Genomic DNA, 24,732 nt, shown 5'->3' with positions numbered 1-24,732 from the left:
CCCCGCAGATTCGTCGCTCTGGGGCAAAGGGGGATATTTGCCGGGAAGGAGGCGGAGCGCAGTGGGCCAATGACTTCCTGACCGCAGTCGCCGCCCACTTTGGAGGAGGCTGCCCAGCGAGCCGCGCTTCCGCGCGCGTCGAATGTGCGGGTACGAACGGGCTGCTTGCGATCCGGCTCCGCGATTGGCTGGGGAGCGCAAGAGGCGGGAGGTTTAGAAGGAGGCGATGTTTCGCTAGATGGGGCTCTGCGGTTCTTGCTGCTGCTGAACGAGGCTGCCGGCGCAATCCTAAACGTGCCTACTGAGAAGTAAATCCTGTTGAATTCAATGGGGCTTACTCCCAGGTAGGTTAGGATTGCAGGGTCAGGCTCAGTCCTGAATGGAAATAGAGCGGGGTTTTGTTGCTACATTTTTTTCACTCCGGCTGGCGTGCAAAATGGTAGAATATGCACTGCACTTTTATAAGGCATAGATATGATACAGTTCATTTGCCACCCGGCTCTTCGCGGACTATTGTCCAATGAAGGTTCATTATCGCAGAATATAACTAGAGGAGAAAGGGCCTGCATAAACAGAACTGCGAAAATACCAAACTCCAAAACAATGAATACCTGCAATCCAGTTCAATGTACATGGATTTTAAGAAAGTACCAATCCCAAAATATATTTTGAACCACTAGGCACTATTTTTTGTTAACTGACTGGTATCCTTAAATGTACTATAATTCGTGAAGCATTTATTTATGCTCCAATCCTAAAACTACTTAAACTCAAGCTCTATTGGTTGTACCCAATGTTATGCCTCCTCATAGACTAAAGTCTAAGGCTGTGGTCACACTTCTGTTTACTGTGCACTTGTGTGTGCAGTGCTGGGTGTTTAATCTGTTCTTACATGTTGTCCAAAACACACTGTTGTGAAATATTACTGTTTGATGTACAGTACTGTACTGTTGTTCAATCCATCTTTACACCAATGAAACCTTTAAGGTAATTCATCTCCAGCTAAGTTGTGAACACGTTTGCATGTGTAAATACATCCTTGCCTATCAACGCCCACGGGTGTGTACACAAACAGAAATGAATCTAGAGTGTATCTGAAGAAGTGTGCATGCACACGAAAGCTTATACCAAGAACTAACTTAGTTGGTCTTTAAGGTGCTACAGGAAGGAATTTTTTTATTTCGACTATGGCAGACCAACACGGCTACCCATCTGTAACAGAAATGAATCTGACACTTAAACTGTTGATGTCAACAGCTAGGGGCAAAGCGATGTGATGGGGGGAGCAACATATTGTCTCTAACACACCCGTAAGTTCTAGTTAGGTGTCTTAAGGGCTGTATCCTGAAAATATGTATGTGGTAACTGTAATAGGATCAAGAGCTGAAGGTATCTTCAGAAATTATTTAGGCTGCACCTGTCTATGAACACCTTATCTGTGAGTAACATGCACAGGATTGGGCTGCTTTGCTGGTTCCTGCATGCACCTATTGTACTAATTATGGTTAAATCAGATGACAGTCCAAATAAGGAAGGGTGGAATTGTAAAATGGTAGTTGCTAACAAAATTGGAAAGGGCTAGAAATGTTTATTTTATGCCACAATCTTATGCCTGTTTACTAAGAAGCTAGACTCACTATGTTCAGTGAGATTTACTCCCAGGTAAGTGTCCATATGATTGCAGCTTTAAGATTTCATTAGAGCAAGGAAACATCCAATGTAACTGTGATGCGCGGTGGGGTGGGGGAACCTCACTCAGAGTGGATGTTACTGGTCAGCTCAAAACACTTTAGTGATACCTGGGTGTAAGTAACATCAGAATCAGCTTACCTTTTAAAAATCCTTCACCCCTTTTAAATTTTGTTCTGCTGAAAGGAACAAGAAGGGTACACAATCACCTTAGGGATTTTAACCTATGCTGAGCAATACTTCTAGGGCCAGTTTTTGCTGCAATTCTAAACCAGTCTGCTGTAAACCAAGATGTAATGTACAGTACTGTGTTGAGTGTTTATCATTGCACAGTGGCCCTGCCATACAGAGATGAAATAAGCCCCCAAACTAATGCTGATGCCAAGCTTGTAGAAATGTGCATTGTACTTAGTGTGAAAAGCTACCCTAATATTCAATGTGATTCCTTTTTTCACAGGAAAATTGCATGATTTTTAGTGTTTGTTGTTTCTAGACTTATGCTGCAGGTGGCACCAAAAATCTGTTCAGTACTTTAAAACTGCTGACTTCTGAAGCCAAAGACAAGTATGCAATTTTATGCTTACAGAATTAAGTTCTTAACCTGAGGTACCACTGTACTTGTTTAGGAATAACCACTATTGAATTTCATAAGACTTATAAATAAGCACACCATGTGAGTCTTTAGCTTATGGGACTGTTTGTTTGTACTTGGTAATTTGTAGTTTCACTATTATTATTATTATTAGTATTATTTAAATTTGTGCACTGCTCTTCATCTGAAGATCTCAGGGCAGTTCACAGCATAAAAATACAAGACAAAAAGACAAAATACATAATAAAAAACAAAACTGTTTAGGTTTGGCATGTGTAAGCTTTCTGCTTTTACAGATACCGAAGCACCCAAAGCCTTCAAACTCCAGTAACCTTTTGTAAAACTAGGAAGTAGTAAAAAAGAGAGAAAGATCCTAAACAGAGCCACTCTTTTTTTTCTAAAGGGGGTGGGTGTGGGTGAAGACCCTGAGATCTGAAAAGCCATCTGAGTAGTTGTGGCAAACAGCAACAGAAAAAGAAAAATCTTTTTTATTATATGCAGGAGACAAGTGGAGGCGTAGCAGTCCGCTCGCTGCACTTACGCAATGCCTTTTTTCCGCTGAATAGGCACGAACGACCCACAAGGGGCTCAGCGAGAGGCTGTGTGTGGGCGGGATTTAGTCGCCCAGCGGAAGTGCTGGTTCCTGTAGGGAAGTGAAAGCTGATGCCGCCCTTGCACCAGCTTTCTAGTTCAGCTCGTGCAAGGCAGGTACAAAAACAGCCGGTTAAACTTGTGAGTTGATTTTTTTTAATAAATCGTAATCTCTTGAAAGATTGTAACTTTTTAAGTCTCCCTGGTGCGGTTTGTTTTGTTTGTTTTCGAGTTCTAAGCAAATAATGCAGCTTAGAGCGGCAGCTGTAGAGCCGGGTACATGTTGATTCGAAGTAAGTCACACTGTGTTTAATAGGACTTACGGTACTTCCAATAACTAGTGGAACTTCGTACCTACACGATTTGGTATCTAGTCCTATGTACAAGTACGCAGCAGTGAACATAGCGGGATTTTCTCGTAGCCATAAAGAAGACGCTGGGCGAGAGGCGGCAGTTGGAGGCTGTGGTTTCTTAGGGCTTTTCTCCTCGAAATCATTCCGGGCGTAGGACGTTTGAACCCTGTGGGCGGTTGGGAGATTGTAGCGTGTAACTCGGCAAGGATGACTTCGAACAAAGGGGGTTAGGGAAGCAGCTGTATGTGTGTATTTGGCACTTCTGTTATGCGAGGCTGCCTCGGGTCAGGGAGCTGTTATGTTGCAAAGTGTATTGGCATATCCTGCGCATGTCAAAAAGGAAAGATTTTGAATTACAGTATTTTATAGTGAGTTGCATGGTGGAAATTCTAGGTAGAAGTAGAGTTTGGAGGAATTGTTTTTAGATTTGTGGCCTCTTTGTTCTCAAAACATTTCACAATATGCTTTTCCCAGAGCTGCTTTTTAATTGATTACAAGCACATAGTTTCTATGCTTGGTTTGACAGTTTTCTGGCTTCCAGTATTTGCACTGATATACTACTACCTTTCTTCTGTAAGGCAAGATATTGTCCCTAGGCATCCCACGCAGCCTCTTGTCTAAGCACTGAGTGGTCTTAGTCTGGATTAGTTTCAGATTACTGAAATGTCCACATTATTGTATCATGTGCCTTCATACCACACTCATCCTTCCTATCCTATGACAGGTATTTCCTGTACCCTTTAATGAGTGTGACGTGAAGGGATCTTCCCTGCAGTTGTGTTAAGCTTTGAAGAGCTCAAAAATAATAGGAAAGATTCCTTCCCTACAGAGGTAGCCAAGGTGCTCAGAATCTTTTGGCTGTGCAGAGCCAAAATGAGCCCTAGACTTTTCCTTTGGTTCTGTTGGGGAAAGTTGGGACAGGCTGTTCTTGCATTGGGCAGCCAAAATGCTCAAATGGCTCAGTGGGCCATCATGAAAAAAAGCCTTTTCTCAAAAAGTTGGAGTTGGAGAGCAGAACAGGGCCTCACAAGGTCAGGAGCTGAGGCTTCTTACTTGAAGATGAATCCCATTGTACACAACAGAATTCATTTCTGAATAAACATCTTCTGTATGATCTAGTTGAGATTCCTGAATTGCAGGGGGTTGAACTAGATGACCCTTGGGTACATTCCACCTTTACAGTTCTATGATTCTCTGCATTTGCTTCCACTGAAGATGAGGAGCAGAGTCTTGTCAACAACAGTTTTTGGCTTGTCTGGCAAGGCCAGCCAACATTTGTGCCCCCCTGCTTCAGCCTGTAGACCTGTTCCTGTGACTAGAGTCTTGTGCTGTTTATAGTTGCGAAAGTGGTGCTTCTTTGTCTTGAGGCTAGTGCCAGCCATTGGTCATTCCCTCCTCTTGTCCCCTTCTCAACAGTTAGCTAGCATTTTGTGGCCACTAAGTATGCTCAGGCCTCATTGACCTGTTTGGGAGGTGTTTATTGTTTTATCCCACACTTTTAGACAAGTACTGTCTCCCCAAACAAACAGCTTGCATCAATAAGGAAAAAAAAGAGAAGTCACTGTCATTATGCTTATGAAGAGACACAGAAAGAAAGAAAATTGGTGGGGATAAGTAGAGAAGGAAGTTTGCTTATTTAAGACTAGAACAAAATGGTGAGCTAAAAGAAGGCATTTGTACTGAATGAGGACCAGATAAATCTTCCCTTGCTCCTGTTCTTTCTTGAATAGCAGTTAGTCTCCTGCCACCCATTCTTTGGCTGATAAATGGAACAAAATGTCCTCCTCCTTGCTTTTCAGTCCCAAGATAGCTAGCAGTTGAAACCAAGGGTTCTTTCCTGAAAGAGAGGAAATCAAACTTCCTTCAGCTACTCATTTTCTGGCCAATGAATGGGGCCAGGTTTGTCTCCCCCTTTCCATGAGCAGCCTTATATGGACTTTGGTCCCCTAGACATTGGCCGGTGTATGCTGCTTTCAGTGTGTGCTGCTTTCAGCACTGTAGTCTCAGGGTAAATGTTGTAGTGTCTGTAGTGTAATCCCCAGGTTTAAGATGATAATTTTTAAGAGAGGTTGCTTTTAACGCAAATAATAGAGCATTGTTGAATGTTTTAGAAACAGCAGAATGGGGGGGGACCCTTCTAATTCTAGGGTAGTCAAGCTGGTAGGGAACTAAGATGAGAAATAAAGGAAGTTCAAGGAAAAGCACAAGAAGTGAGTGGTAGTGAAGAGGAATCAGAGTTCTGCTTTATGCATATATATTTTATTGTGTTTGAAGATGATTCTGTTTTGACTTGATCTGACTGGAGTTGGTTTTGTGCCAGGTAAGCTGATGCACGAACAGAACAGAATCAGCTTAAATACAAATACTCCCCTTTAATTGACTTATGGAGAGAGTTTTGGCTTTTTGTGATCCGTTGCCTACTTTTTAACACGATTTAATTCTCAGGGGTTTTATTTGAAGACATTTAAAGGAAGTTTTGAGTAGTGCTCAAATATGTTTGCATGCATTTAATGGCTTTAGCAAAGCCAGAAAATATAGAAGGCCCAGACCACTTTTCTATCATAGAGTCACCAAAAAGCCCTGTGATATGCAGTCTCATCAAGTCCTGTTTTTTCTCCCTTCTCATGCACGCAGTCATTTTGCCAAGTTCCTGCAGGTTCCTTCACCTTTCATATTTATCCATTGCCAGCTCCCCACCACACCACCTTATCTGGTCTCAGATTTATGCACACCTTTCTCACTGCAAAGGGAGTGGGGAACAGAGATCTGTGATGCTCCTTGGGATCCATCTGCATGTGGCTATTTCACCTACAGTAACATTGGAATAAGCCCCCGTATAATCATGTTAAGATCCATGTTACTTCAACAGAGAGAAAAAGAAATCTCGCAGGAAACATTAGGAAGCCTAGCAAGGAAGAATGACATCCAATAAGATACTTGCATTACCACTGGAAACACTGAAACAGTTCTTAAAGGTTCTTAATACAGTAGTAATGTCACCTGTTTGTGGAATTAGTTTTCCTTATAAATAGTGTGTCTCTGCTGAGTGCTGTGTTCATATCTCAGTCTGCTGTCCAAACAGCCAGTGTTTATGGAGAAAAGCAAAGTGACTCTTAGAGGAATATATTCCTTTTTAAATGTGTTGCGTTCAGTTAATCAGGTTAAATGTTATACTGCATAAGTTGGCCAGGCCACATTCTAAGGTTGGATTCAACCCACAGAGTTAGGCTTGGTTAAGTCAATTGATTTCAATTTGTTTAAGAGCATTTAAGTTTGTATTAGACTGCAGCCTTAATAACTAGGGTTCACAGTTTTAAAAATTGCAAAGGTATAATGTCACTGGGTGTGACTTTCTTGCACATTGCTGGAGCCAGTAATCACATTGTATATTTGAATTGAGTATATGTGTAGTTCTGAATTAATACATAGGACTTGTCTATCAGGAAATCTGGTATTTGCCCCCAATGGATACTGGAACAAATAAATTAGCAAATGAAAGGTCCTGATATTAGGATATGGTTTTTCTTTTGGAAAATCATGCACAATTTTCAAGAACTATTGCAGGTTGATTGGCAGCACTTGATTTCTAAAATTTCAGTTATCGTTCATGGTATCGTGTTTTAAAACTGTGATTGAGAATCTGTGTCCCTCCAGATGTTGCTGCACTACGCATCCCATCACCATTGACCATGCTGACTGGGGCTGATGAGAGCTGGAGTCCAACAAAATCTGGAGGGTCAAAAGTTTGATTTCTCATTCACTTCTAACAGTTGCCTGATTGTGGTCTTGTGTTTACATGTTTTCTTTTCTATCATAGAGTCACCAAAAAGGAGCATGAATCCTATTACTCCATACTGTTTGTTTGTTGGGTGCTTTTGGCTTGCTATCTTTGGTGGGACTGCTACACATGAGCTGGAGGAAAAGTAAGTATTGAAACATCTTGTACAGCAAAGAAAGGCAGTTTTAATGACTTCTGTGCTCTGTGTCCTATTTCAGCCAAATACTATTGCAGGTGTGGATAACCTCTTTTCAGCCAGAGGCAAAAGTGGACAGAGCACCACCACCCTTCTGAGTAATACCCCTCCCCACCTTCTCACTATATAGAAGGATCTTCTCACTATATAGAAGGATCTGGCAACTTCTGTTTCAGTGTATCTGAAGAAGTGTGCTTGCACACGAAAAGCTCATACCAAGAACTAACTTAGTTGGTCTTAAAGGTGCTACTGGAAGGATTTTTTTTATTTTGACTATGGCAGACCAACACGGCTACCTATCTGTAAGAGCAATGAAGATACACTTTATCTTTTCTACACACCTTTCTCTACACACCTCTGGTTTTAGAATCAGCATTGCATGAAAATAAATCCAGAAAGTGATCTACAAACTGACCTACCAAGTCTGGGGGTGGAGGGGATGTATGTCCATCTCGCTATAAATTATTCCAGTTAGGTGTGCCCCACATTTTACTCTTAGAGTGTGTCTTTGTTAAACAGTAGTTCTCTAAGTGAGCTAACTAATCTCAAAAAACAAAGTGTTTCCTATCATATTGTATTACTCTTAGTTTAATTATTTTTAATAACCATAGCAGTCATTTTCTTCTAGTTAATTTCACTTTTGCTTGCCTATGTTTATTTGCTATCCATCACATAAGATGAACTATCTCAGGTTTTTCTCAAAACAAATGTGGTAAATGAATGCTTTGAACCACGGTTCACCAAATCTTTTGAAGCATACAATGGAGAACTGTGTTTGCAACTGGAGATTTCTTTGTTTTTTCCACCACTGCAGCTCATAAGGTTGCCAAGGGAAGCTTCATTTTAAAATGAAAAATGTGTTTCTTCAGCAGTTTGAACAGTTGCTGTAGAAGCTTCAGAACAAACCTTGGACTTTGCTTGCAGTTTTTGGTTTATTTTTATCACAGCCTTAATATTCTTGTTGTAGTAAAGGACCATAGAAAATGGCTCAAGTTATCTTATACTAAGCAGTAGAAAATCCCATTATAGTATTAGGTTGCTGCATACATAGCTGGTAAAGGTAAAGTTAAAGGACCCCTAACAGTTAAGTTCAGTCACAGACAACGCTGGGGTTGCGGCGCTCATCTCGCTTTACAGGCCGAGGGAGCCAGCGTTTGTCTGCAGACAGTTTTTCCGGGTCATGTGGCCAGCATGACTTAAGCCGCTTCTGGCGAAACCAGAGCAGTGCACGGAAACGCCATTTACCTTCCCATCGGAGCGGTACCTATTTATTTACTTTCACTTTTTCGCATGCTTTCAAACTGCTAGGTTTGCAGGAGCTGGGACCGAGCAACGGGAGCTCACCCCGTCGTGGGGGTTTGACTCGCCGACCTTCTGATAGGCAAGCCTAAGAGGCTCAGTGGTTTAGACCATAGTGCCACCCGCGTCCTACAAAGCTGGTAGAACAGCACATTTTAACAGCTGTAAAAATTGATACTAAAGATCCAAAAAAAGATTCCCCCAAATTTTTATTGTTACTTGCTGCCTTTCTGTTCTTCAAACATCTTAAAAATATATATTTTTATGTTTCAGTGATGAGCATCCTCATAAGTGGGAAATGTTGTACCTTGTGCATCAGTGGCCAGTGACAGTATGTAAGGTGAGTTATTAATAAAAGGTAAAGGTACCCCTGACCGTTAGGTTCAGCCACGGCACCCGTGTTATTAACACGCTGTTGTTAATAAAGGTGTGCATTTATTCAAATGTATACTTAGCCCTATCATAAAAGCTAGTGGTAGATAACCAATTTTACAGCAGCATAGAAATTTAATAAATGTAATTTAATAAATAATAATAATATTAATGCTCCTGTTCTTTTAACAGCTACAGCAATTGGCAGGTTTAGCTAAGTTTGAATATTGGAACTATTTAGCTTAAAACTGTGTGTGTTTTTGTTTTAGCATAAAAACTGGCTTTCCCTGATAAATTGGTTGACTTGTTTTCTGCAGATGAATGAACATGATTGCAAAGAAGATCCACTATTGTACTGGACAATCCATGGACTCTGGTAAGGTTTTAACTTTGAAAATAATGCTACATTATATGACATTTAATTAAGAGTTTGGCCTAGATGACCTATATACAGTGGTACCTCGGGTTAAGTACTTAATTCGTTCTGGAGGTCCGTTCTTAACCTGAAACTGTTCTTAACCCGAAGCACCACTTTAGCTAATGGGGCCTCCCGCTGCCACCACACCGCCACTGCACGATTTCTGTTCTCATACTGAAGCAAAGTTCTTAACCTGAGGTACTATTTCTGGGTTAGCGGAGTCTGTAACCTGAAGCGTCTGTAACCCGAGGTACTACTATAATTCCTTTTGGTCAAAGCCCGTGTATCTAAAGGTATATTATTGAAACCCCACAAAAAAAAAGAAACTCATTGGAATATGATTCATCAGATCCAATGAATGGTGGTGGCCTTGAATTTGGATTCTCCAGGGATTGGAGCAGGATGCTTAGCTGCAAGGCCACTGAATGCTCAACCACAAACCTTGGTGGTTTTAGTGCCAGGCTGGGGAACCTTTGGCCCTCCAGACATTGCTGGACACCAACTCCAATAAGCTCCAGTCTGCACAGCCAATGGTTAGGGATGATGGGAGTTGTTGCACAACAGCATCTGAAGGGCCACAGATGCCCCACCTCCGTTTTAGTGGCATCTAACCCTTACTATTTTACACCTACTTTATGCATGTCAAACTATTAAGTACAGCAATGGCCACTTACACTACATCTGTTTACAAGCTAATAGTGTCTTACATTTGACAAGACTATTACAGTAATCTTGAAAAGCAGAGACATCACCTTGCCAACAAAGGTCTGTATAGTTAAAGCCATGGTTTTCCCAGTAGTGATGTATGGAAGTGAGAGCTGGACCATAAAGAAGGCTGATTGCCGAAGAATTGATGCTTTTGAATTATGGTGCTGGAGGAGACTCTTGAGAGTCCCATGGACTGCAAGAAGAACAAACCTATCCATTCTTAAGGAAATCAGCCCTGAGTGCTCACTGGAAGGACAGATCCTGAAGCTGAGGCTCCAATACTTTGGCTACCTCATGAGAAGAGAAGACTCCCTGGAAAAGACCCTGATGTTGGGAAAGGAGAAGGGGACGACAGAGGACGAGATGGTTGGACAGTGTTCTCGAAGCTACAAACATGAGTCTGACCAAACTGCGGGAGGCAGTGGAAGACAGGAGTGCCTGGCATGCTCTGGTCCATGGGGTCATGAAGAGTCGGACACGACTAAACGACTAAACAACAACAACATTACAGTAATAGTATACCATCTCTGTTCATTTGGAATAATTAACCACCCTATCTTAAAATATTCAAGAAAAGCAACAAATTTAAATGCATAATCATAATATTTTTAAAATACCTTCATTCCTGTTTCCATTGTCCTCCACCTCTATGAGAAAATGCAAGTACGGATCAGCACCTCGTGGTTGAAATTGATGCATTTCTGCACATTTCATTATCACTGAAGTTTGTCCTATTTTTAACAAAGAAAAAATCATTTATGTTTAGGAGATAGATAGATAGATAGATAGATAGATGCTTGATAGACAGGTCAAGTTCAACTGGTACATGCTATTGGATCTCAATGCAGTTTGAAACTGCTAGGGAAGCTTTTATGTAGCTTATTTGTTTTTATAGTGATATACTGTGAAAGCTTTGTCTTAGGCATAATATTGTAGAAAAGGGATTCATTTTTTCCAAATGTAAGTTCAAATTGAAATATTATGTAGACCAGTTTCATCCACCACCACTGTTTAGGGGCATTTAAATTTTGTTCTGTTTATTCTCTCATAGGCCTGATAAAGCAGAAGACTGTAATAGAACTTGGCACTTTAACTTATCTGAACTTCAGGTATAAATTATATGAAAATGCAGATTCTGAGTATGGTTTTGTTTTTTGCTGTTGCCCCATCCAGATTTTTCATAGCCTGTCAATTGCTATTAGAGGTAGATATGCTATTTTATTCTAAATCTCTTTCTGTACCATCCCACTCCAAGGGTTTGTGGTAGATCACAAGACATTACATTTTATTTTATTTTATAGATAAAGTGTTTTTTCATTTATTGTTGTTGTTGTTTTGCATATTCAAAAACAGGAACAGAGAGCACACTTAACCCCCTCCCTCTCCCACCCCCTGCCCCACTTACAGCTTCATACCAAATACAGCATTTATAAATTAAATTAAGAGTAGATGTGTGACATTCTACAAAAATAGAAGATTCAACATTGTTGCTCTGTGCCATGCGTGGAAGAAGCTTATGCATGAGATAACCACACAAGGTTTTTGTTTTGTTTTTTAATGCAGACTGTAGCTGAAGAGATCTGATGGTCCCCTGAGCCCCTTCCAAAAAACTTGCTGAGTAGTCCATAGCTTTTAATACTGGCATAGTCCTATGGCAGCCAGAAACTGAAATACTGGGTTTGCTCCTTATGATTTACAGTCTGCAGGCATAAGTGTACGTGGGGATGCTGCCATACCTGTGTTTGCTCTACAGTCTTTACAGCCAGGGATAGGGTCGGGTTCTCAGTGTAGCTGCATGTTTTATTTGGAGCTCAGTGCTGCTTTTTAGCTTATGAGAGCCTTTACTTACATTACTTACTTACTTACTTACTTATTTACTTACTTACTTACTTACTTACTTATAGGATCTCATGGGTGACATGAAGAAATATTGGCCAGATGTGCTTCATCCAAACCATACATTTTTCTGGTGAGTTGTGCCACTTTTAAACATTTTGGTAGTGTTACAAAATTATTCATTTTCAGTTCTTTTTTCCAGAGTGGATAGACTCTAGACATCCATAGGAACTAGGTGAAAGTGAAATCTAGCACAGAACTTCTAGAAATTATTATGCCTTTGCTTTATTTCCCTTTTCACCCACACAAATCTCTGCATTAGATCCAGAGTTTCTTCTGCTGACAGCAGCAGCATCTGAAAAGTGGACCATTGCCACCCATTTCCCCTCACCCCTTGGCTCCACACACCCCATGCTGTTCTTGGGTGTTTCCTAACTGCCAGATGGGCCTCTGCAAGAGAATGAAAGAACTGACAAAAATGCCCCCCTTTCTGTCAGTGGGACTGCACTGGATCAGAAACTTTGGGTAGACAGATGGGAGTCCTTCTGTTGGCAGAAGGCAAAATCTGGATCCAATCCTCTGTAAGTTTGTAGGATATATGGAATTTTATGTCAGAGGAATATATGTACCAGATCTCAGTGCTATTTATTTATTTTAGACCACCTTTCAGGAATAAAATTCCTCCCAAAGCAGGTCACATGAAAAACAACAATAACATACAATAGATAACATTTTAAAACGAATCAATAAAACAACCCCATATTGTTAGAACTAGCAATTCAATGTCAAATATACAACATAATAAAGAAATAAAGTCACCAAGGCCAGGCCACACAACTGAATCCTGAGCCACTGGCATTCTCAGGCAGAATTTTAGATTTCTGCAACCTTATATTGTTTATTTGGGGGGGGCAGAGTTTATTTCTTGCTCTAAGTCTGATATAGCAGAAACAGCATTTATTCTTTAGAGCAGTCCATCAAGCATGGTTGAAGTATAATTCCCATTTCTTCCAACTGAAGGTGTTTTCTGCTCTGTTTGAAACTGGACTGAAATACAGGCCAAAACTAGCCATTATGGGGAGCATATTGCCGTCACAACCAATGTCTCCATGGAACTGTCTAGTAAAAATGATATGTGATATAATATCCCTGTGCTCAGTGTATTCTTTGCCCTGTACAAGTGGCAGCCAATAAAGTGGAGTGGGCCCAGGAGTAGTGCGCACAGTGATAGTGCGTCATGCCATATGTCTTACTTTACGAGATGTTGGTTAGAGCCAGCCACACATCTCCCTTAATGGCAGTGTTGGGCCATAGTTGCAGCATCACACTCTTGATGGCTGCATGCACAATTCCATATTGGAGCCCTAAGCTATATAATGTGAACATAGTGCAAAAGTCCAAAAACTGGTAGTGGAGAATAGAGAATGCAGCTTGCTGTAATGTGCGCTGCTTTTCTCTGTTCCCTAGCTGTCCTATTGACATGTCAAGAACTTACCCTAAATAAATAAATAGAATTTGTATGTTGAATGTGCAAAGTCCTGTCTGTTTTCTATGTGTGGTGCTCCTCTTTCTCTACCCTCCTCTGTAACCTTGAAAGGAGGAAGAATCTGTACAAAGCTTTAGCGCTGACAACACGCACTGAAAGAGAATATTGAACAATTAACCTTTGTCTTTTTCTGTGATGCAGTCAAGCTAGTGACATCGTGCTTCATATTTGACAAGTGGAAATCTGCTAGGAACAAGGACAAGATGGTTTTCTTGTCAACTGACAAATGAAAAAAAAACAACCCTAGTTTTTCTTATATGCAGAAGCTTTCAGCGTTTGAGGTTTCCATAGTTTCCAATTTCATATGAAGCAGAGGAAGTAGAAATGCTATGTCTTTGAACTGAAGCATTCTACTAGTTTATCTCTTTCTGAGTAGCAACAGGTTCCTTGCAAAATACAGAACCAAACACCCGAAGAACTCCATTAATACAGAAAAAGATTCAAGAGTATTCACGCATAGAAGTTTCTCTTCAATATGGGGAATAATTTGGAACCCAAAATCACAATGGGAAAATATCCAGCAGCCTTCCACTTATGCAGCAGGACTTCCCCTTCCTCTCCCCTTCCTGCATTGCCCCCTCCCGATCGCCTTTGGAGGATCTCCCAACACCCTGGAGCTGATTTGGGTGGGGGCTGTAAGGGTTATATAAAAACTAAACTATAAATATAAGGGGGGAAATAATATTATAGGAGCAAGGTATAGGTAACACGTTTCAGATATCTGTTTGGATCCAAAGTTTAATTAACACAAAGTTTTCATGAAAGGAAAGTTCCCCATTTCACCCTAATCACCCATCCCTATCAACACACGCTCTTTCTTCCCCAGCCCCCAAGCCCCCCAACACCATGATCTATAGTCTCAGAAATTGTAAATCTACAGAGTGTACATATATATACCAGCGCTACTAGTTGTGGATATATGTTTGTGAAAATGTACATATTTTGCAACTATCCAGTATGAAGATGTTGATTTAAAGCAGAGTCTCGTGCCCAGCGGAAGGATGAGGAGTACGTGCTGCATACTCTATATTGCTTTATTTACAGTTCAAAGCTGGTATATTACAGAAAGACATCTTGCCTCTGCCGGAGCAGAAAAATGCATCCTCTCTCCTCGACAGCTCGGAGAGAATCACACAGTGAAACTGCAAAGTACAGTGAAAAACAGGAAACCAGTGTACGTCACATCCAGTCTCCCTTTCCCGTGAGAAACTCCAACAGTACAGACTGTGGAATGTAAACACCTGTCTCGTGACAAGCCCTTTCGCTGCACAGTGAAGGAAAGCAGAAACCAACATCCTCCCCCTTTCTGTGAACATCACTGGGCAGCGTGTTCGTACAATATCAGTACAAACCCAACTTCTGCACATAGGTACAGTGTTGATCCCTTGATACAATCTTGGACAATACATCAGCAGGAATTTCATTACCTGGCATATAGGACACCGTTACGAGTCCCTTCTGAATACATTCCCTAGCATGCTGCAACTTTAATTGCAAGTGCTTCGTGCTTTGCTTACAACCTTCAGACTTCAGCAAAGCCAAACATGCTTTGTTGTCCTGGTAAACTTGGATTGGACATTTGACAGGAATTTTCATATCTTTGCACAATTGTATTAACCATTCACAATCCTTAAGTGAATACGATAGTGCATTCAGTTCGGCTTCACAAGTACTTAAACTAACTGTTGTTTGCTTCTTGCATGACCAATCAAACAGACCTTGATTGTACATGTAGCAAACTCCAGACGTACTTTTCCTGTCTGTAGTGTCACTTCCAAAACTTGCATCTGCAAATATCTCAAGACCACCAGACTTCTGATTGTTAAATCTCAGTCTGTAATGCATAGTGCCTTTCAAATACCGCGCTATGCGTTTCAGAGCTTTCCAATCCTTGACACTAGGATTGTTGACTTGTCTGCTTAGCAAATTACAGCTAACAGCAATGTCTGGTCTTGAATATCTGGCAATGAAGTTTAGCTTGCCTAGCACACTTCTGTACAGTGTAGTGTCAGAAAATGCTTCTTCAGTGTCATCTACCTGATAACCTGTTGTCATCGGTGTGTCTACAGGGTTAGCATCCATCAGATTTAGTTTGCTTAACACATCAGCAATTTTCCGTGACTGGTGTACTAGAATGTTACCATCTTGATCTCTCTCTATTTCCAGAGATAGGTAGTTGTTTACCTCACCAAGATCTTTCATGTCAAAGTGCTCTTTCAGTTGAGCTAGGGCGTTATTGTACATTGCGACATCTTTCCAAAAGAATAATAAATCATCAACATAAAACAAACAGTACAGTTTCTTTTGCCCCTCCTCTTTGACAAATACACATGGATCAGCTTTCCCTTGCTGAAAACCTAGAGAAAACAATACTTCAGTGAGTTTTGTGTGCCAACACCGTGCACTTTGTTTGAGACCATAAAGGGATTTCTTCAGAGCACAAACAAATCCCTGTTTTACCTGTACGCCATCAGGTGGAAGCATATAAAGTGATTCATCTAGAGATCCGTACAGAAAAGCTGTATTAATATCATGGTGACTAATGTGTAGATTTTCCTCTGCAGCTAGCTTGAGCATAAGCCTAATGCTTTCATATCTCACTGTCGGTGAGTAGGTCTCGTGATAGTCTTCACCTGGTACCTGTGCAAAACCTCTGGCTACCAATCTGGCTTTGTGTCTGACTATCTTGCCATTTTGATCTGTCTTCGCTTTGAAGACCCATTTGCTTCCAAGCAGTTTCATTCCTGGAACTACTGGAACTAGCTCCCATGTTTTGTTCCTTTCTAAGGAATCAAGCTCAGCCTTCATGGCATTTAACCATGGCTCAGCTTCCTTTGAATCCAAACCCTGGATGTCTTGGAAACTTGAAGGTTCAAATACCTTCTTGGAGCTTTTAACAGCTGTTACTGCTATCGTAGCAAACTCATCAGCAAATCTCTTTGGAGGTCTGCCTTTTGTGGCTCTCTGTGACCTACGAATTAGCCTTAAGTCTTCAACACTCTCCTCTTCCTTCTTAGGAGAAAAACGACCTACTGTGAACAATGGTTCCTCCAATTCTTGATCAGAGCTTTCAGAGGGTCGCATAGAGGCTTTCGCACTCTTGAAATCCTCTGAATCACCCGATTCAGTTTCAGATTCAGACTCAGAACCTTCATCAGTGGGTTGTTGTGGTTGCTTTTGACTATCCTCAGTCTCATCACCGTCATCAGGATAACATTGGAAAATTCCCACATTCTCCCCCCACTTTGCATTGTACTCAACACTTCTCGTGAGCTTAATTGTCTTAGAGTCAGTCATCATTATTCTGTAAGACCCTTTCTGATAACCTAGAAAGATACCATGCAATCCACGCTTGTCTAACTTGGAATTTTGTGGTGAGTGAACCCACATGTCAGAACCAAAAATCTTCATGTGTTTGATGTATGGCTTCTTGCCAAACATCTTCTCATAGGGGGTACAACCAATCGCTGAAGATAACCTGCGATTGTAACTGTAAACAAAACACGAGAGAGATTCGGCCCAATAACTCTCTGGAAGATTGGCATCATGCAGCAAGGTTTTTAACCCTTGAAGCAATGTCTGATTTGCCCGTTCCGCAAGTCCATTCTGCCATGGCGAGCGAGGACTAGACAAATCGTGTTGAATTCCTTTCTCAGTCAGAAAAGCTTCAAACTGCTGAGAAGTGAATTCTCCCCCGCGATCACTGAAAAGAGTCTTTATCTTCTTACCATGCACATTTTCCAACCAAGCACAGAATTCCTTGAACCTAGGAAAAGCCTCCGATTTCTGCTTGAGATTGTACACAAAAATATATCTAGAAAATGCATCAATGAGAACCATGAAGTACCTATTGCCACCCAAAGAGGGCGCTAGTGGTCCAACCAAATCAGCATGAACAACCTGGTATGGTTCCGTAGTTTGCCTACTAGACACCTTACCTTTCGCAGCCATTTTCACCTTGTTTGCTGCGCATGCTTTGCACTTCATGTGGTACCTGCAGGGTTTAATAGTCATACCTTCAACCAAGGCAGGCATTTTAGATACTGCCTCAAAATGCAAATGACCAAATTTCCTGTGAAAATCGTGAATACATTCTGCATGCAAACTTTTGTTAGAACCTGCAATGCAACAAGTGTCATCCTTTTCAACATCATCATAATACAAAACAAACAAACGATCAACATATTCAGCATGCAATACATAATCATTTTTCTTTGTGATGATGCACTTCTTGTTCTTGAATGACACATCAATGTTCCGCTCATTCAGCTGTCCAACGCTGAGCAGATTATGTTTGGCGTCTGGCACGTAAAGCACATTCTGTATCGATAAGTCCAAACTGTGAAGAACAACAGTTCCGTAGCCTTTACTGGGAATAGTGTGGTCATCCGCCTGGTGAATCGCACCTTCCTGCGGTGTAAAAGACACAAACAGTCTCTTATCGTTGCACATGTGGTGGGTCGCCGCTGAATCAACAACGAAGAAAGATCTAGACGTCTTCTGGACCTCTGCAACCTTTGGAGTGAAGCGTGAAACCATAGCCTTGTGCTGCGTTGTCCTAGACACCGGACCTTTGCCTTTGCCTCGGCCTTTTCCGCGCGATGAGCTTTCGCTGCGCTGTTCTGTCTTGGCCCTGGGATATCTGCATTCCCTCTTCATATGGCCTAGACGTCCACACGAGTAGCATTTCACTGCCTTCAAAGCTTTGGCGCCATCTGGTGGTTCCACTGCACTATGGGATGACGTCTGTGAAGACTCCCCCTTGCCCATGCAGCTAGCACCCCGGCGATCTGCTTCATTTAAAATCACGGCAGTTACATAGTCCACTGTTAGCTGAGCGGTTGGCTGCACAGCAATCTGGGTTGCAACAGACTCCCAACCTGAACCCAAAGATTGTAGTATCATGAAAGAATACACAGCCTCTGGAAAGTTGAGTCCTCTCTGTTGCAGCTCATGTCTCAGATTTTGCATCTCCATCAGATGTAAACGCACATCTCCACCTTCAGCAAGAGCCATATTATGCAGCTTGTTAAAGTAAAACATAGTGGACCCAGCTTCTGTCCTTAAGTGAGCCTCTCTCAAAGCGTCCCAAATTTCTCTGGCTGAGGTCTTATCACGCAATAGACAGAGCTCTTCTGGGGATACTATCAATGTAAGAGTTCCCCTTGCTTTGGAATCCTTAGCTTCCCATGCATCTGTAACTGGAGCTGGGGGGGTTTCTGTAATCACCTCAAACAAACCCTCTTTCCGCAGAATTGCCTCTGCATACAGAACCCAGTTGGCATAATTTTTCTTGTTGAGCTTAGGAATCCCACAAGCATCCTGAAGGGCCATCATGACTCTGGCATTAGCCTTCAGCGTCATATATGCTGCTTTAAATCTTGCTGCGTCACTGCTGCAGCTGCCTTATTCCAAAAGCGCACTTAAAAGTTACTTTCGATTTCCCCAGCATAGTAACTTGTGCCTGGGAGCCTTTTGCCTATTCCCGGCAAAACGGCTTTAAAAGATCAAAGTCCAGCCATAAAGCCATTAACTAGAAGCTGGCAGGCTGCCCGGAGCAGTAGCACATACCTCATCAATCACTTTTACGCGCAGAGCAGATTCCGATCCGACCTGTCCCTCTGCATTCCGATCCTTTGCCGGCACTCCGATTCGACTTCTGGAGCCCATAACCACGTGTTGATTTAAAGCAGAGTCTCGTGCCCAGCGGAAGGATGAGGAGTACGTGCTGCATACTCTATATTGCTTTATTTACAGTTCAAAGCTGGTATATTACAGAAAGACATCTTGCCTCTGCCGGAGCAGAAAAATGCATCCTCTCTCCTCGACAGCTCGGAGAGAATCACACAGTGAAACTGCAAAGTACAGTGAAAAACAGGAAACCAGTGTACGTCACATCCAGTCTCCCTTTCCCGTGAGAAACTCCAACAGTACAGACTGTGGAATGTAAACACCTGTCTCGTGACAAGCCCTTTCGCTGCACAGTGAAGGAAAGCAGAAACCAACAGAAGAACATCCCACATTCCTGAGAGGAAGATGTATGTATGGGTAGGAAAGATAAAGAGTTGCAGAAGGGCAACCAGGGCCAAATAAAACAGGATTGTTGCTGCTTACATATCCTTTCTGTGCTTCATTACTTCAAAAATGTAACTTTTTGTATCATTTTGTCCCAAACTGAAATGGGGATTTTTCTCTCCTGAAATGGCATCTCTTAGGACAGGCATGTCCAAAGTCTGTTTTGGGGGCCTAATCCGCCCCGCCCCAGTGGCAGTTTATTTTCTGGGGTAAAATCCTAAAAAAACCCTCAACGACTTCAATCCTAGAAAAAGGTCAACAACTTTGGTTGGCCCCCATGGCCCTATTTGAAAAAAGTTTGGACCCCACTGTCTTAGGAAGTGCACCCATAGGCATCTGCAGAAATTTTTGTGGGGAGGAGGCAGAGTAAATACACCAAACAAATGAATAAAATATGCAGAACTAGCATCAGATAACAGTTCTTCAGTGTCTAGGATGCTTCCCAATCTTCAAGTTGAAGGGCAGAGTACAAAATAAATTAATAATAATAATAAAATAATCACACCTATGAAAAAATTATGAATACTTGATTTTTTCCCCCTATAAGGCAGCAATCCGTTCACCTGGGAAAACAAGCATAAAGAATTTGAAAGCAAACCAAGAACTTTCTTCTCAAGAGTCTGGCAATGACTTCACTTTGTCTAATTGGTTAGATCCTAAATGTGAATCATTGCTCTGGCCTCATTCGTTGGTGAAAAACACCAGTGGTGCCTGCAAGTTTTCTGGTTTCTCAGACCACAAATGAGGATGGTGCCTGCAATGTTTTGCTTCATATGTCAGGTTCTACAGTTGCTAGACAATTACTTTTTATAAAAACGAAAGCTGTGAATCTAGGGATTGTGGTTTAGTGAGGCGGGGGGGGGGGGGAGAGAACAGCCTCTCTTGCCCTCATCCTACATTGGGAGTATACTCATAGAAATGAACATTGTGACTTAGACTTCCGAAATGCTTAATGATATGAAGAATGAGAGTGCTTAAGGGGAAGAGTGCTTTGAGTTGGACATTTAACCAGGTACACATTTGAAATTTTCTTCTGAAATTTTAAGTATTTTTTTTTTGTAGACCTCTACATCCAAATCTAAAGATGTAACCCAACACTTTTGTTTTCTTTATGTAGGAAGCATGAATGGGAGAAACATGGGACTTGTGCTGCTATGCTGGAATCCCTTAATTCTGAGGAAAAGTACTTTGGTAAAGCTCTGGAGCTCTATAAAAGAATTGATCTTAACAGGTGGGGAAATGGATTTCTTTGGAGACCTCTGCAACATACAGGCATTCATCAGCAGCTATATTAACTACAGATAGCGCTCCACGAATGTTAGCAAGCTGCAGCTTTCGAACAGCCAGGACTTTCCATTGATACAGTATATGTCTATATCACTTTAAATGTTAATTATTTCTTTATGTGGGCCGGAACTTGAGTTGCCAGTAAAGTTCAGGGTTAGCAGAGAATATATTTAAAAAATCATAAGAACTCCAGTTCATTCTTATTGAAAGCATCTGTTCTGTAGGTCGCTGGCAAACAAGTAGCTACTGAACATAATGCATTTAGATATTGGGGATCAATATTTTGAGGAATACTGTTACAGATAGGTAGCCGTGTTGGTCTGCCATAGTCAAAATAAAAAAATCCTTCCAGTAGCACCTTTAAGACCAACTAAGTTAGTTCTTGGTATGAGCTTTCGTGTGCAAGCACACTTCTTCAGATACACTTCTGTGTATCTGAAGAAGTGTGCTTGCACACGAAAGCTCATACCAAGAACTAACTTAGTTGGTCTTAAAGGTGCTACTGGAAGGATTTTTTTATTTTGAGGAATACTGACAGCTATCAAAAATAACAAAGAAGCTTGTGGGAAGATAAGGAGAAAATTAAGTGCATGGAAAAGTAAAGTATAGATAGAATCTAAAGTGCTCTGGACAAGTTTCATGTGGGTTGCTAGCCACACCTCTAGGGTCTCATCATCACCCTACCCAAACTGAGGCTAGGGTGTCTTACCTCAGTACAAAGTGAGAATATTGGCCGACTATAACACAGTTGCATGTAGTGAATTTTTCCTGTTCAGTGCTATATGAAATATGTCTCTTTTTCAGTTATCTCTTGAAAGTTGGGATAACACCAGGCAGTACCAGCTACCAGGTATGGGGAGAAATTGTTTTGCATTGTTCTATGCCATTGTTTTGTTGTTGTTTTTCAATAGGTCTTTTGGTGAATTGTTTTAATTCTGTTTGTGTTTGGTACCTTTTTAATTATTAGCGTTCTATGGTTTTAGCTTTATCTATTTTATCTGTAAGCTATCTGGAGCCCCTGTCTGGGGAAAAAGCAGAGTATAAATAAATACAGAGTAGTACCTTAGTACTCAAATGGCCTGGCTCCTGAACAAATCGGCTCCCAAGCGCCGCAAACCCGGAAGTAAGTGTTCCAGTTTGCAAACCTTTTTCAGAAGCTGAACGTCCAATGCAGCTTTCGCTTGAGTGCAGGAAGCTCCTGCAGCCAATTGGAAGCCGCGCCTTGGTTTTCAACTTGGTCAAATGGACTCCCAGAACGGATTATGTTCAAGAACCAAGCTACCACTGTAATAATAGTCTTAGTAAACTGTTAAATATTACTGTTGCATCGTAAAACAAAATTTAAATATAATTCTTTATATTTCTTTTCCATAAAGTTTTTTGTGTAAATATTTGTTGAAGTGGTATTTTAACTCTTTCAACTCTTTCATGTTTTAATCCCTAGCTGGCAGCCATCAGAGATGCTCTTATAGATGCTTATGGTGTAACACCAAAGATTCAGTGTCTTCCTGGAGAAGAGGTATCTGTTTATTAATCTTTGTCAACCTTTCTCTTTTAGAAAGATTGTTTTTATTATTTGACATCTTGAAGTGGGGATTGCCCCCAACTTTTGAAAATAAAGCTGTCTTACAGAATTGTATCCATAATGTTAACCTTTCAGCCCCCTCTATTCCTTGATGAAAATCTGTTAAACAATTTCTCAACATATGTTGGAGGGATGTCATCCTCAAATTTTGTTAAGATCCACATTAATATTCACAGAACTTGAAACCTTGAAATGATACATTTTAGTTTATGTTTACTTATCTTTTAGTCATCTTGACACTATAACTTTTTAGTCTAATAACAAAAAATTACATTATAAAATCAATATTATTTAATATGAAAAAATGTAGTATACCTTTATCTCATTAAATGCAGCAATTAGCACATGGTTTATCAAGATTGTGGCTTCATTGCACCCAAATGCCACACAACTGATTAACCATTAAAATTTCTCTTTAGTGTTTAATATTTCTCTTTTTCTAGAAATGTCTATCATGGACTTTTAAAACAGAAGCTCCATTTTTGCTTTATTTTCCTACCAGGGTCATATACAGATAATCGGCCAGATGAAATTCTGTATCACCAAGGAGTTTACCCTGAGAAACTGTACAGAGCCAAAGACTGATCCCTCTCCTGCCCCTGAGGATCATTTCTACCATACGGAAGATTTGGAAATATGCAATGATACACTGACATATTATCCTTCACATCTGCATGAATGAAGCAGGAAGAAAGTGAAAGTACTTTTTGAAATACCATTGAGATTTAACAAAGCATATTACATTATTTAGAGAGAAAGCCATCTTTTTATCCCACAAAGATACTTACTGTAATACTTCATTTGAAATCCTACTTGCTTTGGAACATGTGCAAATGACAGTATTGGTACTAAAGCTATATAAATGGAGAAGATTCATTCTATGGAATAGCTATTCTTTCATTTGGGCAACTAAATTACCATTTTTATATTTTAAAAGGGGGCTTCATAAAGCTTAGGTTTTCTTTATTGAGGAGTTGTAACTACTTGAAAGTGTTTTCACTAAAGCAAAATTCTGAATTAGTAGGTAATTCTATTAGGATTTTATGGAACAGCTTTCACACTGACAGCCAGTGTGGTGTAATGGTTAAGAGCGATGGGCTCATAATCTGGGGAACCGGGTTCACATCTCCGCTCCTCCACATGCAGCTGCTGGGTGACCTTGGGCCAGTCACACTTCTCTGAAGTCTCTCAGCCCCACTCACCTCACAGAGTGTTTGTTGTGGGGGAGGAAGGGAAAGGAGAATGTTAGCCGCTTTGAGACTCCTTCGGGTAGTGATAAAGCGGGATATCAAATCCAAACTCTTCTTCTTCTCTTCTTCTTCTATATGTATCAGAAAGGACATGAAACATTCCACCCAGCCCCTCCCCCATTAAGCGGTTTTGCAGTTTGAATATTGTTGGCAACAATGAAGGTGCAATACTGATTGCTTCCTTTCAGAGAAAGTGAATCTACATAGCTGGTAGCTGGCCGAATAGCAAGCTGCTTCTGGTCTCTATGGCAAAAGCAGTAATGTATAGCTTATCTTACTCCAAAGCAATGCCATTGGCATCAGCAGAGTGACTGTAGAACAAGTATGTTGAAGCTTGAAATTACTACAGGCAGTGACCATTTTAGATGTGTCTGATATGTGTGCAAGCACACGCGCCTGCATCACGCTGAACCCAGAAGTGACCTGACAACATCACAAAAAGGGGTGGGGCAGGGTCAGAACAAGGTGTTTCCAGGCTTTTCCAGTGATGTTTCAGATGTATGCGATTTCATGTAAGCGCATGGTGCATTGGAACACAACCCCCATGTAAATTGGGAGCTGCCTGTGTTCAGACAAATATGGCCAGTACTTTTTATAGAAATTTTGGCTTGGGCCTGCAGCAGTTTATCATCTCACATTCCATGAGGGTAATTTTTCCATTCCTCCCCCGCAAAAAAAAAAAAAGTCTCCAGAATTTCATCTGTGGATGTTAATTTTTAGCACTGAAATGAGTTCGACAGGATTCAGGATCCATTTCTCTGTATCAATGATTACATCCAGCACTTTCAAACGCATGGGGCAAAAGTTTGTGCGTAAGTTGGAGCCTGTCACTTCAAGCACTCTTCTGGGAAATGTCACTTAAAAAATAATAATACTCGTGTTAAGAAATTATGTGTTACCTTGTCAGCTCTCTTTTTTTTTTTCTTTTCATATCATGGTATCCTGGTCTGGTTCTGTGGGATGGTAATTGAGGGCACTGTGCTACAGTAGTAAAGATAGTAGCACTGGGAGAGTGCTTTTTGATCCTCTGGTGGTTACCTTATCAGGGCAGTATTTGGTCTCCAGTGCTATTTAATGTCTATATGAAGCCACTGGGAATGGTCATTAGGCGTTTTGGGGCAAGTTGCTATTAGTACACTGATGACATTTCGGCTGTG

General features: G+C 41.1%; 1 protein-coding gene across 4 annotated transcripts; it reads left to right on the top strand.

Annotated features, from left to right (window-relative positions):
• The first annotated feature begins 17 nt into the window (after positions 1 to 17).
• Positions 18 to 23,206, top strand: RNASET2 (ribonuclease T2). 4 transcript variants are annotated; one of them, XM_081000759.1, is made up of 11 exons: positions 22 to 150; positions 2,147 to 2,253; positions 7,043 to 7,148; positions 8,772 to 8,838; positions 9,188 to 9,246; positions 11,048 to 11,105; positions 11,901 to 11,965; positions 20,571 to 20,684; positions 21,545 to 21,590; positions 22,185 to 22,259; positions 22,828 to 23,206. In XM_081000759.1, exons 3-11 carry the CDS (start codon positions 7,060 to 7,062, stop codon positions 23,005 to 23,007), a joined length of 753 nt encoding a protein of 250 aa, XP_080856885.1. In that variant the 5' UTR covers positions 22 to 150; positions 2,147 to 2,253; positions 7,043 to 7,059; the 3' UTR covers positions 23,008 to 23,206. The 4 variants fall into 4 exon arrangements, with proteins under 4 accessions (XP_080856884.1, XP_080856885.1, XP_080856883.1 ...); XM_081000758.1 differs by lacking the exon at positions 2,147 to 2,253 and having other exon boundaries at positions 18 to 150; XM_081000757.1 differs by lacking the exons at positions 22 to 150; positions 2,147 to 2,253 and adding an exon at positions 2,859 to 3,013.
• Positions 23,207 to 24,732: the final 1,526 nt, after the last annotated feature.

This window comes from Podarcis pityusensis (genome assembly GCF_964106645.2).
Source record: "Podarcis pityusensis genome assembly, chromosome: 3".
NCBI classification, from domain to species: Eukaryota; Metazoa; Chordata; class Lepidosauria; order Squamata; family Lacertidae; genus Podarcis; species Podarcis pityusensis.
This window is presented reverse-complemented; position numbering and strand designations above follow the sequence as displayed.

Excerpts from the sequence above, each read along its gene's own strand:
- RNASET2 (XM_081000758.1), top strand. The coding sequence starts at position 7,060 with ATGAATCCTATTACTCCATACTGTTTGTTTGTTGGGTGCTTTTGGCTT. Across the intron at positions 21,591-22,184 it reads CAGGCAGTACCAGCTACCAG|CTGGCAGCCATCAGAGATGC; the intron begins GTATGGGGAGAA and ends TTTAATCCCTAG. Across the intron at positions 22,260-22,827 it reads AGTGTCTTCCTGGAGAAGAG|GGTCATATACAGATAATCGG; the intron begins GTATCTGTTTAT and ends TTTTCCTACCAG.